General features: G+C 37.1%; 1 protein-coding gene across 1 annotated transcript in view; it reads left to right on the top strand.

Moving 5' to 3' along the window:
* Nucleotides 1–20,192, top strand: part of mrc2 (mannose receptor, C-type 2) — a 32,868-nt gene extending 12,676 nt beyond the window's left edge. The window contains exons 3-28 of the mRNA XM_039687768.2: nt 216–389; nt 540–704; nt 2,294–2,407; nt 3,173–3,316; nt 3,596–3,787; nt 4,020–4,174; nt 5,117–5,221; nt 7,248–7,363; nt 7,478–7,626; nt 7,761–7,978; nt 8,837–8,979; nt 9,870–9,957; nt 10,660–10,822; nt 10,964–11,127; nt 11,598–11,766; nt 11,968–12,110; nt 12,981–13,095; nt 13,316–13,473; nt 13,955–14,063; nt 14,149–14,387; nt 14,467–14,632; nt 15,324–15,473; nt 15,570–15,689; nt 15,784–15,963; nt 17,106–17,132; nt 17,259–20,192. Coding sequence (XP_039543702.2) covers nt 216–389; nt 540–704; nt 2,294–2,407; nt 3,173–3,316; nt 3,596–3,787; nt 4,020–4,174; nt 5,117–5,221; nt 7,248–7,363; nt 7,478–7,626; nt 7,761–7,978; nt 8,837–8,979; nt 9,870–9,957; nt 10,660–10,822; nt 10,964–11,127; nt 11,598–11,766; nt 11,968–12,110; nt 12,981–13,095; nt 13,316–13,473; nt 13,955–14,063; nt 14,149–14,387; nt 14,467–14,632; nt 15,324–15,473; nt 15,570–15,689; nt 15,784–15,963; nt 17,106–17,132; nt 17,259–17,479 — 3,887 coding nt within the window. The 3' untranslated portion in view covers nt 17,480–20,192. The remainder of the gene's footprint in view (nt 1–215; nt 390–539; nt 705–2,293; nt 2,408–3,172; nt 3,317–3,595; nt 3,788–4,019; nt 4,175–5,116; nt 5,222–7,247; nt 7,364–7,477; nt 7,627–7,760; nt 7,979–8,836; nt 8,980–9,869; nt 9,958–10,659; nt 10,823–10,963; nt 11,128–11,597; nt 11,767–11,967; nt 12,111–12,980; nt 13,096–13,315; nt 13,474–13,954; nt 14,064–14,148; nt 14,388–14,466; nt 14,633–15,323; nt 15,474–15,569; nt 15,690–15,783; nt 15,964–17,105; nt 17,133–17,258) is intronic.
* Nucleotides 20,193–21,196: the final 1,004 nt, after the last annotated feature.

Raw genomic sequence — 21,196 nt, 5'->3', positions numbered from 1 at the left:
GTGGAGGTTGTACTGCAAATGTAAACCGTGATATGAGAAATGCACCAAAGCGACTGAGAAAAACTGATTTAGACGCAATAAAATACATTACGATAAATCCTTCTCCTCTTATACATTTACATTTATTCATTATACGTTTGTATATTCAAGCTTTAGAATTATATCTGTCTTCCCCTGGGGAATCATGAGTGCTCTCTGTCTCTTCTTCTCCATAGAAATCTACACCATCCAAGGAAACTCTCACGGCAGCCCATGCTACTTTCCCTTCCTGTATGATAGCCAGTGGTTCCACAGCTGCACCAGTGTGGGCAGGGAAGATGGTTTTCACTGGTGTGCCACGACCCATGATTACGGAAAGGACCAACGCTGGGGCTTCTGCCCAGTAAAGAGTGAGTCAATTCCGCTGAACATTCACGTCATTAACAGACCTGACCTGTTAAATTCAGGACATTCTTCCACTGTTTTAGTCTGGCGAGACTAATGTGAGACTACTGTACACATTCCTGCTCACTAAAATCCATCCCTCTCTCTTTCCAAAGGTGCCGACTGTGAGACATTTTGGGACATAAACCCTTTGATGGATAACTGTTACCAGTTTAACTTTCAGGCCACGCTGTCTTGGAGTGAAGCACGAACCAGCTGTCAACAGCAGGGAGCAGACTTGCTCAGCATCACTAAAGTTGAGGAACAAATCTATATCAACGGTGAGCGACAGAGGCAAACAAACACGATTACATTCATTACATTAGTTAAATGATTTGGTTTGGAAAGAGATTACAGTTTTTCTCAATTGCTTTGGCTCAGTTCTCAAATGTTTTTTTCATTTCCCAAAACATTAAGTTCATATCGCTGAACAATTCGCTTCTTGTTCACATCAGATTGGAATTTCTTATTGATTTGAGAAAATTGCAAATGCTTTGGCACATGTGTGCAAAGAGTACATACAACTGTCTGCAGTTTGGACAACAAATAATTGTATATGGCTTGTTGATCAAAACTGATGACTCGATTCTCACTTACACTGTCAAACACTTCAGAACTTCTCAGGCATTTTTTATTGTGTAAGCCATCACATTCAAAACGATCTATTCAATTATCATACTTAGTATACATGAATGTATATTCTAAAATATATCTGACATTGACATTGTTTGTAATGTTTGCTAAATTGGCACATGACTTCTAATTGCATTCGCGATCTAATTTCAAATTACCTCTAATATGAATCAACCATTTAACCATTTAACCAATCAACTTTGGGAATATATATATATATATATATATATATAGAGAGAGAGAGAGAGAGAGAGAGTAGAGTATATATAGAGAGAGTATATATATAGTATATATAGAATGGAGGACATTCACAACCCTGAACTGCAGCAACAAGCTCATGGAAGAGCAATTGGAAGGCATGTAAGAATACATGGTGGTGGTGGTAGAGGAAGAAATAATCGAGGAAGAGGTGGAAATAGAAGAGTCAGAGTCTCTGATGAAATCAGAGCCACACTTGTGGATCATGTCATAAATCTGACCATTGCAGGGGATTTTTTCCACGGTGTGTGGCAATGGTAACATCAGATGTGAAGTTGATGAAAATCTTTGGCCTGACCAACGTGAGCGACAAGATGTCCACCGATAATAATTTGTTTCTTTTTTTTTTTTTCATGAATGTTATTTGTTGTTTGTGTATTTGTGGTAATACACAAATATGAAATGTAAAGTGAAATCTTGTTACTCTTGTCAGTTACTTTACATGTACAGTAAATACACTTGTATTGTGTATATACACATGAAGTACAAAAATAAACACTGTAAAAATACAAATGTTTATAGAATTTTTTTTTCTACATACTATTGACTTTTCTCAACAAATATGAGATTTGTTTACAGTAAACCCTTAATTTTCATGGTTGACTGTTGTGGTGAAAAAACAACTAAACATTTTGACCAGTGTGGCTCACACAATGACAAAAATACATTAGATTTTGGTGGCCTTGGCCAAATTATTGACAAAATAACTAGGTTTTGAAGTATGAATTACATGTTTTGGGTGAGTAGCTACATTTTGCAGACATGCTATAAAGTTTTGAAGTTCCTGCAAACAGTTGTGACATTTGCACTCACAGTTTAGAGAATGTTAAGACTGTTTCGAAAAATGTGCCAAAGCAATTGAGAAAAACTGTAAAATGAAATGATTCTGGGAAATGCAGAAAAACAAGACCAGAATTGCTTCTCTCACTTTTGTTTTAAACTGTGCGGAATGTGTTTATAAAGTGTGTGTGTACCGTAGGTTTGATAACTGGGTACAGCGCCACCCTGTGGATGGGACTGAATGACTTGGATCTCAATGGTGGCTGGCAGTGGGCTGATTCCGCCCCTCTCAAATACCTAAACTGGGAAACAGGTGAGAACACACCCACCCTGACACTGAATTAGTAACTTGCTATTAAAAATGGTAGCAACTGTGTAATATGTGATTCTGGACAATTGAAGCATTCTGCAGTCAAATATTTTCATATAATGACAGCTACACTGTTTAAGTTCAAGTCAACTGTTTAAGTCAAACTACCACAAAACTAAATCAATGATAAAAAAAATATAAAAATGATTCTTGAGCACCTAATTATTTGAGAATTTGAGAACAAAGTCAAATTTGCATGGTTTTACATGATATGATAAGCGATTAGATTTAATCAGCGCGATTTAGTGCGATCAGTTGGTCAGAAACAGAACAAAAGTGGATTTTACTTACTTTTTCAGATGTCATTTTACGGTGAAAATTATTATTCATCCGCGCTGTGCCGTGCCGAGGTACAACTCACGTAAAGTTGATAATTCCGCGAATAACTGCAATTTCAGATTTCAAACAGAGATGGCGACAAATACAGCGGACTGCAGCTTTAAGTCGCTGGTCATTATTAGATCTCTGATCATGACCTAACAATACGCTGATTTCACGCAGCATATAAACTAATAATAACCAGCTAACTATATATTTTTCTTATATATGAAACTATATTTTACTTTTAAGACTTTTTTTCTACATTGTTCTGCTCTCTTTAGAGTTCTTAGTAGTTTTTATGTTATTTGGAACAGAGGATATGTAGGAGCTCATTTGCATTACTATTAGGGATGATGTGTTATTATCTCATGTGTGTTTGTGTTGTAGAAATGCCAAGCTATGACGAGGAGGAAAACTGTGGAGTGATCAGCACCGATGCTCAGGGCCGCTGGCACAACCGGGACTGTTCAGTAGCTCTGCCTTACATTTGCAAGAAACGACCGAATGCCACACTCGACCCCTTCACCACAGGTATGTGCGCAGCGTGTGTGAATGCACATTTGTGGCTTGTGGTTCACATATAAATGTACAGAGCAATGTGACCACTGCTTACACTTATACTTTAAATGATTTAATATGATTTGATTTATTTCATAGGTAAACCTTGTCTTGCCCAGACATGCAATTTAAGTATCTTGACCCAAAATTGCATGCTTTTTTAAAAAATTTTTTTTTTTTTTTTCACGTTTGGATCTACCTGAACGTCTGTTTTGTTCTTGAAGATTTCACCTGTGTCTGTGTGTGAAACAGACTCCTGGGCAGATGACGGCCGGTACCAGTGTGATGTAGGCTGGCAGAACTTCCAGGCGGGCTGCTATAGGCTAAACTCAGACAACCTGGACTGGAGCTCCGCCCACAAAATGTGTCAGAAGATGGAGGCTAACCTTGTTAGCATTCACACCCTCCCAGCACTCGAATTTATCACTAAGCATATGAAGAAAGGTATAGACATGCTAATGCCTATTTATAAATAGTCTTTTCAGTAAAAACAAGAAATTGTCTTTTCTTTTTGTTGAGCATAAACCTCACTAAATTTGGTTCATTTTAAGATAATACATTAAAAATAAAATATAATAATAATTCTAATAGAAAAGCAAAGAAATAATCTTAATATGTTTTAGAATTTGGCACAATCTCCATGATGTTTCAGACTCTCTCTCTGCCTGTCTCTTAGACATAGAGGAGTTGTGGATTGGTCTACATGATACAGCTATGCAGATGAACTTTGAATGGACGGATCGCACTCCAGTCATCTTCACTTACTGGCATCCGTTTGAACCCAACAATTTCCGAAGCGTTAACGAGGATTGTGTCACCATATGGGGTCCTGTGAGTATATATTACTATATGTTGTGTGTATTCACACACTGTATTGTTCAAAACTTTTAGATCAGTAAGATTTTTTAACGTAAAAGGAGTCTCTTCAGCTCACCAATGCTGCATTTATTTGATCCACTGTTTTCTTTTTGAATATGTTTAAAAATGTAATTTATTCCTGTGACGGCAAAGCTGAATTTTCATCATCATAACTTCAGAAATGATATTTTGATCAAATGATTTTTTCTGGATACTTTAATGAATAGAAAGTTCCAAAGAACAGTATTTATCTGAAATAGAAAGCTTTTGTAACATTATACACTAGCATCCAAAAGTTTGGGGTGAGTAAGATTTATTTTATTTTTTTGAAAGAATATAAATAATAAAGACAGTAATAGACAGTAAAGACTATTTCAAAAGATTTCTATTTCAGATAAATGTTGTTCTTTTGAACTTTCTATTCATCAAAGAATCCTTTAACTGTTTTACACATTGATAATAAAAACAAATGTTATCTGGGAAGCATATCAGAATGATTTCAATCTAGAGAATTCTTTCAATAGCATAACAAAATCCAAACTTTTGATTACATGTACAACAACTTTTGAATATTTAGTCATGTAGAATGAGCTTAATTGTAATTTAAAAATGTTATAAAAATGAAAAAAAAAAAATATATATATATATATATATATATATAATTTTTGGATGAAATAAACTCTTGGTTCTTGGCAGGTGTGTTTTGGGATTCAATTAAAGGTTTCAGTTAAAGGTACAGTGTGTTAATGCAATGTTTTCTCAAACCTTATCCTTTTTAGAAGTTTCTGACTGATGCTAATGGATATGAATCTGTTTTTCTTTAAACTCATGATTAAGACTGCGATCCTAAAAGGCTAAATTTACAGCAGCTTCATAGCAATAACCCCTCATTATACAGTATGTGTGTGTTTGTAGGAGGGCCGCTGGAACGATAGCCCATGTAATTACTCGCTGCCCTCGATCTGTAAGAAACCGGCTCAGAAGGCTGACGACCGGATAGAGGACCACGGCTGCAAACGGGTAAATCACTCTGTTGCCTTAGTCCTTCCGTCTCCCATTCGTCTTTGTCATTCTTCCCTTTTCATTTGTTTTAACCCTGTAATTATCCGTTCTTGTTTTGTTCTCTGCAGCTCCTGCAGACTTCTGTTTGTTTCTTCTGTTTAGCTGGATCCCCTCCCCTTACATACTTTCTGTCGCCCTCTTTCTCTCTGCATAAAGCCTCTATTCACAGTCGCTGCTGTGTCATGCTGTTAAAACTCCAGATGTGGTCAGTAGACCTAGACCTGCCACAAGCATACAATAAACAGAGAAGTCTGACTCACACACGCTAGTCTTCATAACTCATAACTGTTTTCAAAAAAGTTTGAGGTCATGGACCAAGTTGCACTCACAGACACAAAATATGCATACGTCGGCGAAATTTCATTCTCATTGCCTCGCTCACCCCTCCACCCATTCCTTTCAAGTCTCTCTACATGAAACCCCTTTGTTTTGAATGTGTGCATTATTGCAGTTATCTTGCTGTGACCCTGTTAAATAAGAACTGTGACCCTGGATGCCATTAGCTTGGTCAGAGTTCAGAGGTTACTAGACTGTTTGGCTAAGTTACTTCTTTTCTTGCACATGCAAAACCAGGGCATTGCTCTTTGGTTGTAAAAGTGTTTAGATTGGTTTTTAGTTTGATGCTTGCTTTGCAGGTCTGGTTGGTTGGTTTCACTGTGATGGTCTGCTCTAGAGATATGACTCAGGCCCTCCTCTAATGTATGTCTGTGGGATCTTAGAAATAAAAGCACACATTTCTTCAGTAAGCCTCACAATTTGAGATATCATTATATCCGCAGCTCAAATGGATGGTTGTTTGTTCCGGTTGAATATTTAGGGTTGGGGGTTGTTTTAATCACATTAGAGCATTAGTAAAAGTGATGTGTGTCTCGTCAGTTTCATATAATTACATTGTTATTGTTTTCCAGTATTTTTTTTTTAATTTTCCTTTTATTTTTCTACTTCACAATTAACTTTTGGGACTCCAGTCCCATTAAAACTTCATTTTGTAGATCATTTCAGCAATTTTTGACTTACATTGATAGAATGATCATTCATTAGAATCTAACCGTCAGCAATTCCATTAGCACAAAATTTGCCTACTGAATATTGATTGGTTTATTATGATTGATTTATTTACGCTACCTTTCAAAGATTTTACTTTTATTCAGTAGGTATGCATTAAATGCCTCAATAGTTACAGTAAAGACATTTACAGTATAATTTTAAGAAATATTTATCTCAAATAAATGCTATTCTTTCAAACTGTCTATTCATCAAAGAATTCTGAAAATCATTTTCAGGATTTCTACAAAAAATATTAAATAGCAAACTATTTTTAACATTGATAATGATAACACATTTTTCTTAAGCAGCAAATCAGCGTATTAGACTGATTTCTGAAGGATCGTGTGACACTGAAGATTGGAGCATTAGCATTAAGACTTAGACTTCTTGACTTCTTTCAAATTTTTTTTTTAAATATCCTACTGACCCCAAACTTTTAAAATCATAATGTATCTACATTGCATATTACTGTTAATCTCTTTTCCACATTCTTCCTGTATTGAGCTTTACAAATTGCAATTAATTTATAAGGCATTACTTTTGCTGCTTAGCAAGCACTTTCTGTAGATGAAAATCTAGTTAGAGAATCTAATGTTTATTAAAGTCATTGTGAGTTTGTCATTATCAGACAATGAGAGAACACATCTGTCTCTCAGTTATGACTTTAACAGACAGCCGGCAGGGCAGACAGGTCAAGTTCCCGCCTCTTGCCAAGTGTATTTCCTAAAAATGTGGGTGTCAGTGTGTGTACAAGTTTGAACCTTACAGAAATGGTTTTCTTGGTGTATCAATACATAAAACATAAAAATAAAAAATTAGGTAAAAATAAAAGAAAATGCTGAACTGTTTGGGAGCATCTATCAGTGCAATATTTTTAGAAGAATAATATAATGCATTATAACCCAGCAAACTCTTTTCCTCTGGTGAATCTCCTCAGGGTTGGAGATGGCACAGTCCTTCCTGTTTCAAGGTTGGAGAAGAATCTCTAACCTTTAGTGATGCAAAAGGAATGTGCGCTAGCAACAATGCTACGCTCGCCATTATTAATAACAGGTACTGGACACAAGCCTAGCAACATGGACTGGATTTGTATTCAGCTTGTGTGCTTTTTCCTGAAATCACTAAATTATAGAGTAACTTATGAGGTGCTCATGTGCGTTTTTCCAGGTTTGAGCAGGCCTTTGTGAGCAGCCTGGTGTTTGGACGGTCTGTTGATCAGTTCTGGCTCGGCCTGTATAATGAGAATAGCACCGGCCCCTTCCACTGGATAACGGGAGAAGAGCTCACATACACCAACTGGAACAGAGACGAACCAGGTGCAGAAACACACACGACCGTATTTATGAGATGAGCATGTGTGCACCTGAATGGCTTGTGTCTGTATATCATTCCTTTTATCATTTGGTACTAAACCATAAAAATGCTAATCATGAACCTGCTTGATGTGCAGTACGGATGAAGGGAGGCTGTGTGGTGATGGTGGCAGGTCAGGCCATGGGTCTGTGGGAGGTGAAGGACTGTGCCAGCGTCCGCTCCAAATACATTTGCAAACAGAATCAGGACACTTCTCTCATCCCCATCCCTCCTGCTCCTCAGCCTACACCCTCCCTGACAGGGTCATGCCCTTCAGAATGGAAAAGCACCAATACGTTCCACCACTGCTACAAGGTATGTCTGTCACAGCTGTGCACCACTTTGGAACTGTAAACACCTTGTAAATTCCAATTTGAACTGAATTTGCATTTGGATGCAGATTCTATATGTAAATCTGTATCTAGTTCTATACAGTTCATTCACATAAAGTGAAATATACAATATAGCAAATCAAACTGTTTTTAAATTTCAAAATTCATTTCTATTATCTCTTTATAAAAAGATTTCTCTTCACATAGGGCAATATATACTAGTAAATCTCAACTGCTTGATTGCTTGTATCGTTGCAAAATGTAAACTAATGTTATGGCCCAGCACTAGTCTGCTAAATGCAACTATGAGGCATGAAGAAATTTAGATATTATTAAAATTAACACAATGATAACATAATTTTCTGTAAAGCTGCTTTAAAACAAAGTGTATTGTGAAAAGTAGTGAACAAATTAATTTATGTTATATGTTAGTGTCAGGGTTTTTTTTTTGTATGAATCTTTCCAGATAGATTGTATTATATTGACAATTTAAACATTTATTTTCCCAGATTGCTCTCTTAATTTAACCTAAAGTCTTCACAATGCAGTCAAACAAGTCATGGATATTTCATGGTGCTGAAATTAAATTCTCTTTTTGATGACTGCATTAATATAATTGTTTAGAAATAAGTAAACCTATCATGAAATAAATTGTCACAATTAATGACCACAAATTTATCACAAAATTAATAATCACAAATCTTTTGAGTTGAAGTATCCAGTAAATTCTTCTTCCTGTCATTCTGATTGTTAGTGTTGCTGTTCAGATCTAAAACTGAGCATATTCTTAAAAACTTAATTTTGTCCAGCCCTGGTGTCAGTGATCGTTGTTCATTTGTAGGTCTTTCATGCAAGTGCACTGGAGAAGAGATTGACTTGGATTCAAGCTCACAAATTCTGCCAGAAACATGGAGCTCAGCTCGCCAGCTTCAGCACACCGGAGGAAGAGGCCTTTGTCTTCCAGATCCTCCATGAGGCCTTCGGGTAGGTGTGTGTGTGTGATGAAGGGTACAGGTTTGTGTTTGCAACATATGAGGGAGGGTGTGAGAATTCATGTTGTTATAAAGTTTTCTTTATTCACCAGTTTTTACACTCAAATACTCCAGAAATAGAATGTCTTTGTTTTTTAAGTGTAAGATTAGTTATTATCTTAAACAATAGTTAACTATAGTAGGCTTCCGCTGACGGGCAAGATGTGCCTGTTGCAGGCGGGGAGGAGTTGAAAACGGAGACAAGAAGTCAGACACTTTCCGCTTCCTGTAATCCTGTAGTGATGCTCACGAGGTGTTTGCGTACAGATGAAGTGCATTAAATGTAATATTTGTCAAATTGAGTGAAGTTTCAGACGTTGTCATGAAGCAACAGAAACATTTTTCATTCACTACTTTATGTACTGCTTAATACAGTGCAGAATGTACAAGAATAAAGCCTATAGTATTTAAATACTGATAAAGTGGCTATATATGTACTATATAGGCTATATAATAATATAAATGTATATATTAAACATTTAAAATTTATTTATGTTGATAAATATGACACAATATATTATATCTTCATCTATTATATCTTATTAATCTTAATGTTATATTGAATATAACATTAAGATTACATGAGAAGAGTTTGTGAGCACAAATTTGTGAGCATCACCAATCGCAAAACAGCTGTGTCATCATCAGAGCCTGTGCAGCTGATTTGGGGCAGCTGGTCTCGTCTTTAACAAAATTTATAATCAGATTTCATTGCAATTGGTCTTCGCAGCGCCTCATTTAGTCGAACTTACCTTTTATGAGTAGAATGCATCATGTGAAAACTGCCTGTTAAAGGTATAGTAGTGTCTAACAGTTCTGCTTTCTGATTGGCTGTGTGGACAGGGAGGCAGAGGATCATGAGCAGCACTGGATATGGATCGGGATTTCACGCCGGAATAGTGAGAGTTGGACATGGAGTGACGGATCAGCTGTGAGTTTCTGAAAATACTGTGAATTTTTCATTGTATTTCATTGTATAATATGAATGGTTATTTTAATACTTAGCCTGGAAAATAAATGATTTCCAGTATGAATTAAGAATGTTGAATTTAGTGCTTGTTTTGTCTAATTTTAAATAATTATGAGAGCCTTTGGAAGTTTGCTGAGGCCCTCTAGTGGGCCCCGACCCCCTGTTTGAGAGCCACTGCCATAGAGCAAAAATAGATTCTTAGGGTTAGTTCACCCAAAAATAAACATTCTGTTATTAATTGCTCATTTTGTTCCAAAACCATAAGACCTTCGTTTATCTTCAGAACACAAATGAAGAACTCTGAGAACTTTCTTCCCTCCATAGACAGCAATGTAATTACCACTTTCAAGGCCAAGAAAGGTAGTAAACACATCGTTAAAAACAGTCCATGTAACTACAGTGGTTCAACCTTAATGTTATGAAGCTACGAGAATACTTTTTGTGCTCAAAAATGAAGAAAATTAAATTTATTTTTGGGTGAACTAAAATATCAAATTAACAAAAATGTACTACCATTGTATTCTTTGAAGTACCTTGGTAAATATCAATGTACCATGGTATTGTGATCTGTTACCATTACTTTACTATAGTACCACCACACTACTGTAGCTTTTTGCTTGGAATTCTACAATAAAAAGTCTATAATCTTTTTTTCTTTTTCAGGTGGCCTATCAGAACTTTGGCAGAGGGAATTATGGTTCTGCTGAGTGTGGAGCAGCTAACATGGCTGACACTAACTGGCTGGTATCACACTGTGAGTCTGAGCTAGACTGGATCTGCAAAATACCCAAAGGGAAGGTAGTTGAGGAACCCGAAAGCCATGAAGGTTTGTCACACTGCACGTTACCATGTTATCTTCTTTTTTTAGCCTTTAGAAGTATAACACAGTATTATAATCGAAACAGACTTGTTTGTGAGTTTGAATCTAAGTAATATGAGATTACTATAAGTGTGTGTCTTTGTGTAGACACTGGTTTAGAGTGGGTTGACTTTGAGGAAGCCCAGTATAAAATGTTTGAACATCGCTCCACGTGGGACCAGGCTCAGAGGATCTGCTCCTGGTTCGATGCGTCTCTTGTCTCCATGCACTCTCCTAAGGAGAATCAGTTTTTGGTTAGCACTTTACGCAAGGTACGCACACATAACACAAACACAAACTCTGCTCCAACACAAACACACACTCTCCTCTATATATATATATATATATATATATATATATATATATATATATATGTATATGTATATGTATATGTATATATATATATATATATATATATATATATACACTTTTAAAGGAGAACTCCGGTCAATTTTAACATGGAGCTAATTTTTTTGTACATTTGGAGTGCTGTCAGTACAGACAAAAACGACAAAAATCTGTGTTGCCAACACCGTGTTATCGTCACAGTGTTATAGTTTTATACAGTGTTATAACACAGTGTAGGCAACACCAAGTTTTGTTCGTTTTTCTTTGTACTGACAGCACTCCAAATGTACAAAAAAATGAGCTCAATTGACCGGAGGAGCTCTCTTTTCATCTTAACTGTATATGAAATGTATTTGAAATACCAACCATTTTTTGTATATTTCACTGTGTCTAGATGTCCCGAAAAGAAAATGATCTGTGGTGGGTTGGGTTACACACATTTAAGAACGATGGGAGATTAAGGTGGTCTGATCATTCGGTGCTTAACTATGTGTCCTGGGGACTAGGACAGCCTCGACCAATCAGCAAAGACTCCAAATGTGTCCAAATCTCCGCCTCAAAAGGTTTGACCTGAAAACATGTCATCTTTACCTTGATTTGATATGCACCGGAATTTGACTGGACATTTTAAAACATTTATAATTTAATAAACTTAGTGGTCCATAGGCTTAAGGTTCAACACCTTTGAATGTCCAAGTTATTTTGGGGACTAATATGTGATTCAACAGCAGTGAGTTAAGTGAATTGCTTTAATGTTTTCTCAGGCGACTGGTCAGAACAGAGGTGTCACGTCGATCTTCCGTACGTGTGTAAGAGGGTAAATGTGACGGGTACCATCCCTCCCACACCCGCTCCTCCGCTCATACCCGCCGGCTGCCCCCAGGGCTGGAGTCCTTTTCTACACAAGGTCAGAAATCCACTCCCATAATGTGCTTTTACACTTGCAAGGCTACGCTGTAGTTAAAAAAAAATCTTTTTGCATTCAAATTTTGTTTTTATTTCAGCCTTTTGGTTTTAGGTTCATCTAATTTATATATATGAAGAGTTCAGATGCAAAAGCCTCTAAATGCCATTTGAAATTTTCTTCTTTAATGATGATTTTTATCAAACTTGTATATTCAAGTTCAGTAATTTCACTTAAATAACAATTAATAGGTAATCTTTATTGCCATTTAAGTGAAATCACTGAACTTAAATATAGAAGCTTGACATAAATCATCATTAAAGAAGAAAATTTCAAATGGCATTTAGAGGCTTTTGCATCTGAACTCTTCATATATATATATAAACTTTACACTTTTTAAGAAATGTATCCTTACTTTGACTTAAAAACAGGGATAAAGGGATAAAAGTCAGACCAGTCAGAAAATTTTGTTTCACTGATGAAGCAAGATATTACATTTTGATTATATATTTTACTTAATAAGTAGTTATTAATCTCTAATTTGATGTAAACTATCTATTTCTACCTAATTGATGCTGATAATATTGGTTGATCATGAGATCTATGCAACCACGTGACTCCTTAAATTAAGGTGGCTCCTGCGCTAAGCATTGTAAGCTTGACATTGACAATGTGACCGAAACATTTGCGCTTTTCCAGTAAAATATTGTTTTAATCTCACATTTGATGACTTCTTCTATGGTAGAGTGTGCTGACTTTCTTGATGTGTTTTAGAATGTAAGGAAATACTGATCTGGCCTTTCTCCCAGGAATATTCACATTTTCACATATCATTAATCTCTGAATTCTGTTTCTTTCCCTCATTTTCAACAGTGTTATAAGGTGTTTGGAGAGGAACTGTCGAGTCGTAGCACGTGGGAGGCTGCCTCCAAGATGTGTCTGACACAAAGAGCCACGCTAGTGACAGTGCCAAACCACAGAGTTCAGGGTAAATCAAACTCACACACACTACAGAAGTGAAGCTGGGTTACGCCGAAAAAAAAATTATGAAAGTATAAGAATCATATAGATAACTATTATGAATCTTGGGACTAACATGCCCCAATGTGTGTGGTGCTGTTTTGTGTTGCAATAACTTGTGTGAATGGAAACTAGGCTAGGAAACGAGGCTAACCTCGAATTGCATCTATTTCTTTCTCTCTCATCAGCGTTCCTCATGACTGTGTTACCCAACAGTAGTTTCCATGTGTGGGTGGGGCTCACTTCAGAATCTCAGGCTCAGTTCAGGTGGTTTGAACCTGGGTTGCTTAGCTACACTAACTGGGCCCCTGGAGAACCAGTGGACAACAGACAAATGAAAAGCCCGGTACTCGATTGTTTTTCTTATGAATGACTCTATCTATCTATCTATCTATCTATCTATCTATCTATCTATCTATCTATCTATCTATCTATCTATCTATCTATCTGTCTGTCTGTCTGTCTGTCTGTCTGTCTGTCTGTCTGTCTGTCTGTCTGTCTGTCTGTCTGTCTGTCTGTCTGTCTGTCTGTCTGTCTGTCTGTCTGTCCGTCCGTCCGTCCGTCCGTCCGTCCGTCCGTCCGTCCGTCCGTCCGTCCGTCCGTCCGTCCGTCCATCCATCCATCCATCCATCCATCTGTATATATATATATATATGGCTGTCTATATATCTGTCTGTCTCTCTGTGTGTCTGTCTATCTATCTGTCTATCTCTCTATTTATTTATTTTTTATTTATCTATCTACAGTGTATGTCTGTCTGTCTGTAGTATCTATTATTTGTAAACTTATAAATGTACCCATCAATATGAATATGTGTGTCCCATTAGGGTAACTGCGTAGTGCTTTTCCACGGTAGTCCTCAAAGGATGATGGGCTTGTGGGCGTCTCGCAAGTGTGACGCAGAGAAACATGGCTTCATCTGCATGAAGGATAAAGGTACAGGAACATCTCAAATTCACAGACACACACAAATATGCACTGCATATGCTGTGTTATATTTCCTGTGTGGTTGTGTTTCCAGACCCTGCCCTGCCCCCTAGCCTGGATCCTCTTCCCCCATCATTAGATGGCTCGTTAGAGTTCAATGGCGTGCAGTACCGGATCTTGCAGAAGAGTCTGGACTGGGATGCAGCTCTACAGGTGTGTGAATCCATTAATGGAACACTGGCAGCAGTACGGGACCCACGGCAACATGCCTACCTCACCCTTCTCCTCAGCACTCTCCGCAAGCCCGCATGGATTGCACTACACAACGATGGGGTGAGTGACATGTTGTGCATGTTGTTCGTCTCATCTCCTGACATGTCAGAGCTTCAGCAAAAGCTTCTTGTATTTCCAGGGGCGAAGCTACACATGGTTGGGCGAAGAGGAGATCTCTTTTAGTGACTGGCGGGATGGAGAGCCCAATCATATGTATGGATGTGGTCACATGACCACTGAGGGCCAATGGACTGTGGCTGCTTGTAATACAAAATTAAATGCAGCCATCTGTGAAATTAACACGGGTAAGAACATGTTACAGTATATTTCAGAATGGCATGCTGTACTTTTTTTGTAAGATTCTTTGTACAGTATGTACATTTTGGAGCACTATAACTACCAGAATTCCAAACTTCTAGAATGACCATAGCGATCATTCTGACCGTTTATACTTTGACGCTTGCCATAATGAACATTATTTTGTCATGTCATATCTACATTTAACAAAGTTTTCCAATGACGCTTTTAATTCCATTAATTCCATTTTAATAATTTCCAATGACTTATAATCATGATTGCTTTCTTAACAGAGATGGAGAATAATCCTACTCTGGTACTTAAAGCAAATGTCCTTCAGCCCTCCACTGTTTCTGCTGTGCATCGTTTTTTTCATCCTTATGTGCACCCCTGATTTAGTTTAAGTCATTTGCTTTTTTTAATTCTATACAGCTTTTTTATTTCAGTTTTTAGTTATATATTTCAGTTTGTTTAAGGAATATCAAATTTTTGTAAGTTGTTAAACTTGTGTTTGTCTTCTAATTTTTCCACATTAGTTTAAATGACTAAAAACTATTTTTACAAATTTAATACAGGTATGCTGGTGTTCCATTCCAGACATAGTCAATGTGCGTTTGGATCTGTGTCTGTGGTGTTATTTTTGCGCTACATTTGCAAGTGTGTTCTAATAGCATTTTGCTTGTTCTGTTTCTGTGTCAGAGAGAAGGATAGACCACAGGTGGATGTATCCAGGTATTTGCCCACATCCTGTAGGTAATTGGTCCTGGGTTCCTTTCAGAAACCACTGCTACTCGTTCATCCTGCACGAGCTACAGTTTAAACACGAGGCCATACGCATGTGTGGCAAAGGTAACGTCCACACACAGGAAAAGGCAACAAGAACAGCACAGGAACATATAACACAATAAAACTTGTGTAATCTTGTTTTTTTTTTTTCTTTCTCAGTGGGAGCTAAGTTATTGTCAATATTAGATGAAAACGAGAATGGTTTTGTGTGGGAGCACATGCAAAGTTTCCAACAACAGGCCCACGGCGCTTGGCTTGGAATGGTCTTTAACTCCAAAGGCAAGATGGTTAATAATTAACACTTGTTTTCTTTATTGACCTTAAATTTGGATCTCCTTTATTTAGACCTCCGTGTTTGTCTTTGATTCTACAGAAGGCAGTCTGGAGTGGTCCGCCAGTGAAGTAGTGGACTACAGTAACTGGGAGCAGCAGGATGCTAATCTGAGCATGCTGTCCGCCAACAGCTGCTTCTGGGTTCAGAGCAACACGGGCCTCTGGAGCCCTGGGTCCTGTAAAAATCGCACACATGGAGTCATCTGTAAACGACCACGAGGTATTGACTGTCACATGCATATGGAAACATGTGCATATAGAAAAACGCTGCGCAAACTTATTTAAACATTCCGATGTGTAACCACAGTGTCATCCAGACTCCAAAAGTATGTGTACATAGAACTCGCCCAAAAATGAAAACTCTGTCATTAATTGGCTTTATGCCCAGCTGCACTACTTCCTGAACTTCAGCCAGCTTCTTGTTTCCTGTCTGCCATTATTGGCCAAATTGATTAATTCAGGTGTGTCTGATTATTGTTGCCATGACTACTGAGGTCAAGCACACCTGAATTAATCAATTTGGCCAATAATGGCAGACAGGAAACAAGGAGCTGGCTGAAGTTCAGGAAGTAGTGCAGCTGGGCATAAAGCCAATTACTCCCCCTCATGTAATGATGTCTTTACTACCTTTCTGGGGCTTGAAGTAGTAGCTCAGATTTCATTAAAAAGATCTTCATTTGTGTTTTGAAGATGAACGAATGTCTTAAGGGTTTAGAATGATTGAATGATTTGAGGATGAATAAAAATGACAGAATTTTTGAAATGATGAACCTTTAAAAACTTGTTGAAACACAAGCAAGAAAGATTTCCCCATTGGGATAATCAATCAAAGAAAAAAATATTTTTCTGACTTGATTTTTAAGGTCAATAAGCAGGTGATAAATGGTCATGCAAAAGTAATGATACATTCAAGGATGCATTAAAATGATCAAAACTGAGAGTAAAGACATGTATGATATTATAAACAGTTCTTTTGAACTTTCTATTTATTATGAATCCTGAAAAACAATTCCACAAAAATATCAAGTGGCACAAATATTTTTAACATTGATGATAATAAATCTTTCTTGAGTATCAAATCAGTATATTAGAATGATTTCTGAAGGATCATGTCACTGAAGACTTGAGTAATGATTGTTCTGCCTTCACATCAATAAATTGCTTTTTAAAAAAAATAATAAATAGCTTTTTTTAATCAAATAAATGCAGCCTGGTTGAACATAAGAGACTTCTAAAACAATACAATATCTTACCAACGAAAAAATAAATATCTTAGAATGTATGAAATGGAAGAAATGCTAATACAATGATTCACATTCTTGAGCACAATTTTCCTTTTTTTCTATTTCCCCTTTTCAATAGGAGCCGCAACAGATCCTGTATTTCACCGTAAGTTATAATCATATTTAAAACACTACCCTAAAATATGTTGACAACATTATACAAAAATCTGTTAAATGAATAATCTTAAAGTTGCATGTCATTTTCTTATTTTCTTTTTTCTCTTTCTTCCAGCTGAGGTCAACCATCTCCATGTCTTAATTCAGGTCCTGGTGGCAGCACTTGTTCTGATCGCTCTGGTGGTGGGTGGGATTTATCTGTATCGTAGGCGGAGCTTTGGCTCTACGGGCTCCTATGAGAGCGCTCGGTACAGCCGCACTAACTCCGCCCCCTCCGAAGAAGCAGAAAAAAACATTCTCGTTTCAGACATGGAGTTGAACGAACAGTGTGAATAATGCTGGATGTGTTCAAACTGATTCGCAACTGACTGAGAGAATTTACCTTTAAGAAAAAAACTTTTTTTTTAAAGACACTGAGAGAGCTGTGTAGAGCGCAGCAGATGTTCAACCAAAATCAATCAACAGAGCTGAATTTTTTTTTTTTCTCTTAAGGTCAATCCATCTAAGTCTGTCAGCCAATCAAATTCCACCATCTCAGAGGAGCTGTTTAGATTGGCTAGTGTGAAAAATAGCTTTTTTTGTTTCTTGATCCGGAAGTTGAAATAGTTTATATGCATATTTTTTCATCTCATAGTTTTATCCTTTAGTGCCAAAAGGGAACAGTGCCCCCTAAAAATCACATTGAAACTGAAACTTACAGACTATGAGACGAGCACACAATAACACACACACACACACACTACAAGGTAACGCCACAACAGTATTTCTTTTTCAGACTGTGACTTTTGAAGTTATTTGTTGTGCCATTTTTTTATTGCTCTTTTTCAAAAATTTGTGCAGCTGAATTTGATTATCTCTGGGTCAGAATCCAGGTCCCTCGCTGATCCGTCTAAAAATGATAATCATTATAATTACAGATCAAGTGAAACGATGGTATGTTTGAAGTTCAGTGGTGCAGAACCAAAAAAGAAAAAAGAAAGAAAGAACTGCGAACCGAAATAGACAGATGAAAGTGCATGTGAATGAGCCTGTGACTAGCACCGCAGTGTCTCTCTCTCTAATCACACGCTGAACACTGAGCTGCCCAACAGGAAGTCTGATTTCACTGTAACGGTTTGCTTGATCTCAGCCGGTGCTCATGTAAAAGCTCAATCCAAACAGTACATGGAATGAAACATAAACGTACTTCTTTCTTTACTTCTTTCCAGTGCTTAATTTTTCCCTGTTTTCTTGCGTTAACATCCCCCCCCCCCCCCCCCCTTGGCAAGGCCTCGAGGTGAATCGGTCCTGTGGCCAGCTGTGGAATGTTGAGTCAGCGAGTGGAGCAGATCTGGAGCCAATCAGAACACAGGAGTGAAGAGGGCAAGGCATTAGAGGAGATGGTCCTCACTGCAGTACACAAGATCCAGGGGGCGGAGTCTGATCCAGATCCAACTCCTCCCACCTTACATATACCTAAACCTACCCAGCTCCACCCCCTGATCCCTAAACCCACCCAACTCCACCCCTCAGATCTGGATCCGACTCCACCCCCCTAGATCTTGTGTACTGCAATGAGGAGAGAGAGAGAATAGTGAAGGTTTGAATGGGTTCTTCAAAAAGGGATAAGGGAGGAGAAGATGAAGAGGAGGAGACAGCAAGAGGTAGGGCTTCAGGAGAGAGGGACTTTAGGTGAGCAGGAGTTATGGGTAGTGTTGGCGACTGAAAGAGGACTTGCGTTACTGCTCCCTGCTGGATATTTGCACAGATGGCTGATCTAAGAGTGTTTTAGTGCTGTGGTTAAGGATGCCAAAGATATTAAGACAAATTATTATTACAAATAGGTAAAGTTGTATGGATTGTCGCTGTTATACTGCAAAAAAAAAGTCCTTAGTATTGTTTTCTAGCATAAATATCTAAACATTCTTAAGATTTTTTCTTTGAGAAGTCTTCTTGCTTTCTGAAAGATGCATCAAAATTAAGTGAGTTTATGCTTTAAACAAGGCAAAGGATCTGCTAATAGGGTAAGAAAAATAAACTTAATTCAAACGGGAAATTATTTTTCTTAGTTGGCAGACATTTTACCATGTTTTAAGTAAAAAGACTGAATTTTGATACTTTTTTTTCAGAATACAAGATGTGTCATTTTGCTTCTTGAGAAAATATTTACATATTTGTACTGAAAAACAAGACAAAAATACTGAGTAATAAAAACTATTTTTCCGTGTACACTCATTTCTCATTGTTTTAATAAGCAACATACAATCTGCAGTTTGATGGCCATAGACTTAGATACATTCTCTTAAAAGAGTAGTTCACTTTAAAAAAAAAAAAAAAAAAACCTTTAGCTGATAATTTACTCACCCCCATGTCATCCGGTAGTACTGTTTTCGAACAGGAGAGTCACAAACGTGCATCACAAAACAGAGCAAGGCCAGCGTTTGAGCTTATAAAACCTAAACTTTATTATTATTTTTTTTTTTAAATGAGCGATCCTTCAATTCGCTTGATAAGACCCTTATTCATCGTCTGGAATCGTTTAAAGCCATTTGAACAGTTTGCACTGAAACTGTCTTTTGGACCTTGAAACCGTTTGGTTCCCATTAAAGTGCATTATATGGAGAAAAATCCTGGAATGTTTTCATCAAAAACCTTAATTTCTTTTCGACTGAAGAAAGAAAGAAAGACATGGACATCTTGGATGACATGGGGGTGAGTAAGCAAACGGTTTTTAAAAAGTGAACTACTCCAACGTGTGGTTTCTATTGCATTGCTATTTAGTTGCTTACTCGAAAGAGCTCACGCTCACCTCCAAGTTTCTTTTGGTCATTTTGGCTATTTAGGCATGGGGGTTTGTTTAGATCGCTAACCCTCAAGTAGCCTATGAGGATTAATAATAGTAAAAATTGCGTTAGCAAACACTAATAGCTAATCCGTAACCGCCCGGATCCGTGCTAACTTTACTCGCATGTTTTAAAGAGATATGAGGCGCCATTTCAGCACTGGTAGACTATTCTTTACACTTTAAATTTTCTTGCACACTGTTAAAACATATTTTTTACTTAGTATTTTACTTATATGAAAATAAGATGAAATAAGATTTGTATGAGAATGGCCTTTATGATTATAAAAAAATGTCATGAAACTGCAGTACGACATCAGACAGTTGTTTCTCACAATCCTGTGTATAAAATTACATGTTTGATTTGGACCATAGCGATCATACATTATGTGACTTCTCCACACACATGGACTATGATGTCACACATCGCCATTATGACTTGCACATGGTCATGCAATTAACGTTAGCTGAGTCATTCCACGAAACCGGTACGATTTGAGTCCCTCTGACCTTTTTAAGTGTATTTTACCTATTGGGTCACCAAAATCTATTATTAAAAGCTTTTTGTGTCAGTTGAAATGTCTCCTTTAATAGAGTTTAAAAAGAATGACAAACATTTTATCTTTATATTAGAAATTATCTTGTTTTTTCAGTTGACACCACCTATTTTGTCATGTCCCTCATGGCCTTCTATGAAAGTGTACTTGGAATATGAATAAGAAAATTTGAAAAAAAGTCCATACATTTTGCTATTCCCATGAATATCTATCTGTGCTTTTTTGTTGGTAATATTTAAAAAAAAAAATTCATGATTAATCATTAAAATCACATTATTTAGTTCCGTACCTCAGTAATCCCTCAACCCCGTTACACACATCATTCTCCCCCCATAAAAATAATGAATAGATCCTAATGTAACATCAACAACAGGAAGTAACATCACAGAAGTCTTCTGAACAACATTGTGTGCAGACACAGGCAAGTTACCAACTACTTTTAGAACTATATCTTATTTAGAATTGTGATATTGTGGTTGTCAAGCTCAACGGCTCAACCCCGTTACATCAAATAAAGATAGAATTCTATTACTTGTGAAAATGATATTTGTTATTTCAAAAGCATACATGATTTCTTAATATCATGCATTCCATTTGCTCTCCTGTTATTCACTACATATAGAGCAGTGGCAATTTTTAGCAAAAAATCACAACCCCGTCACACTCAACCCCGTT

This window comes from Pimephales promelas, chromosome 3, assembly GCF_988280905.1.
Source record: "Pimephales promelas chromosome 3, fPimPro1.hap1.1, whole genome shotgun sequence".
Lineage (NCBI taxonomy): Eukaryota > Metazoa > Chordata > Actinopteri > Cypriniformes > Leuciscidae > Pimephales > Pimephales promelas.
Note: the sequence above shows the minus strand (reverse complement) of the source record. Positions and strands in the feature narration are given on the sequence as shown.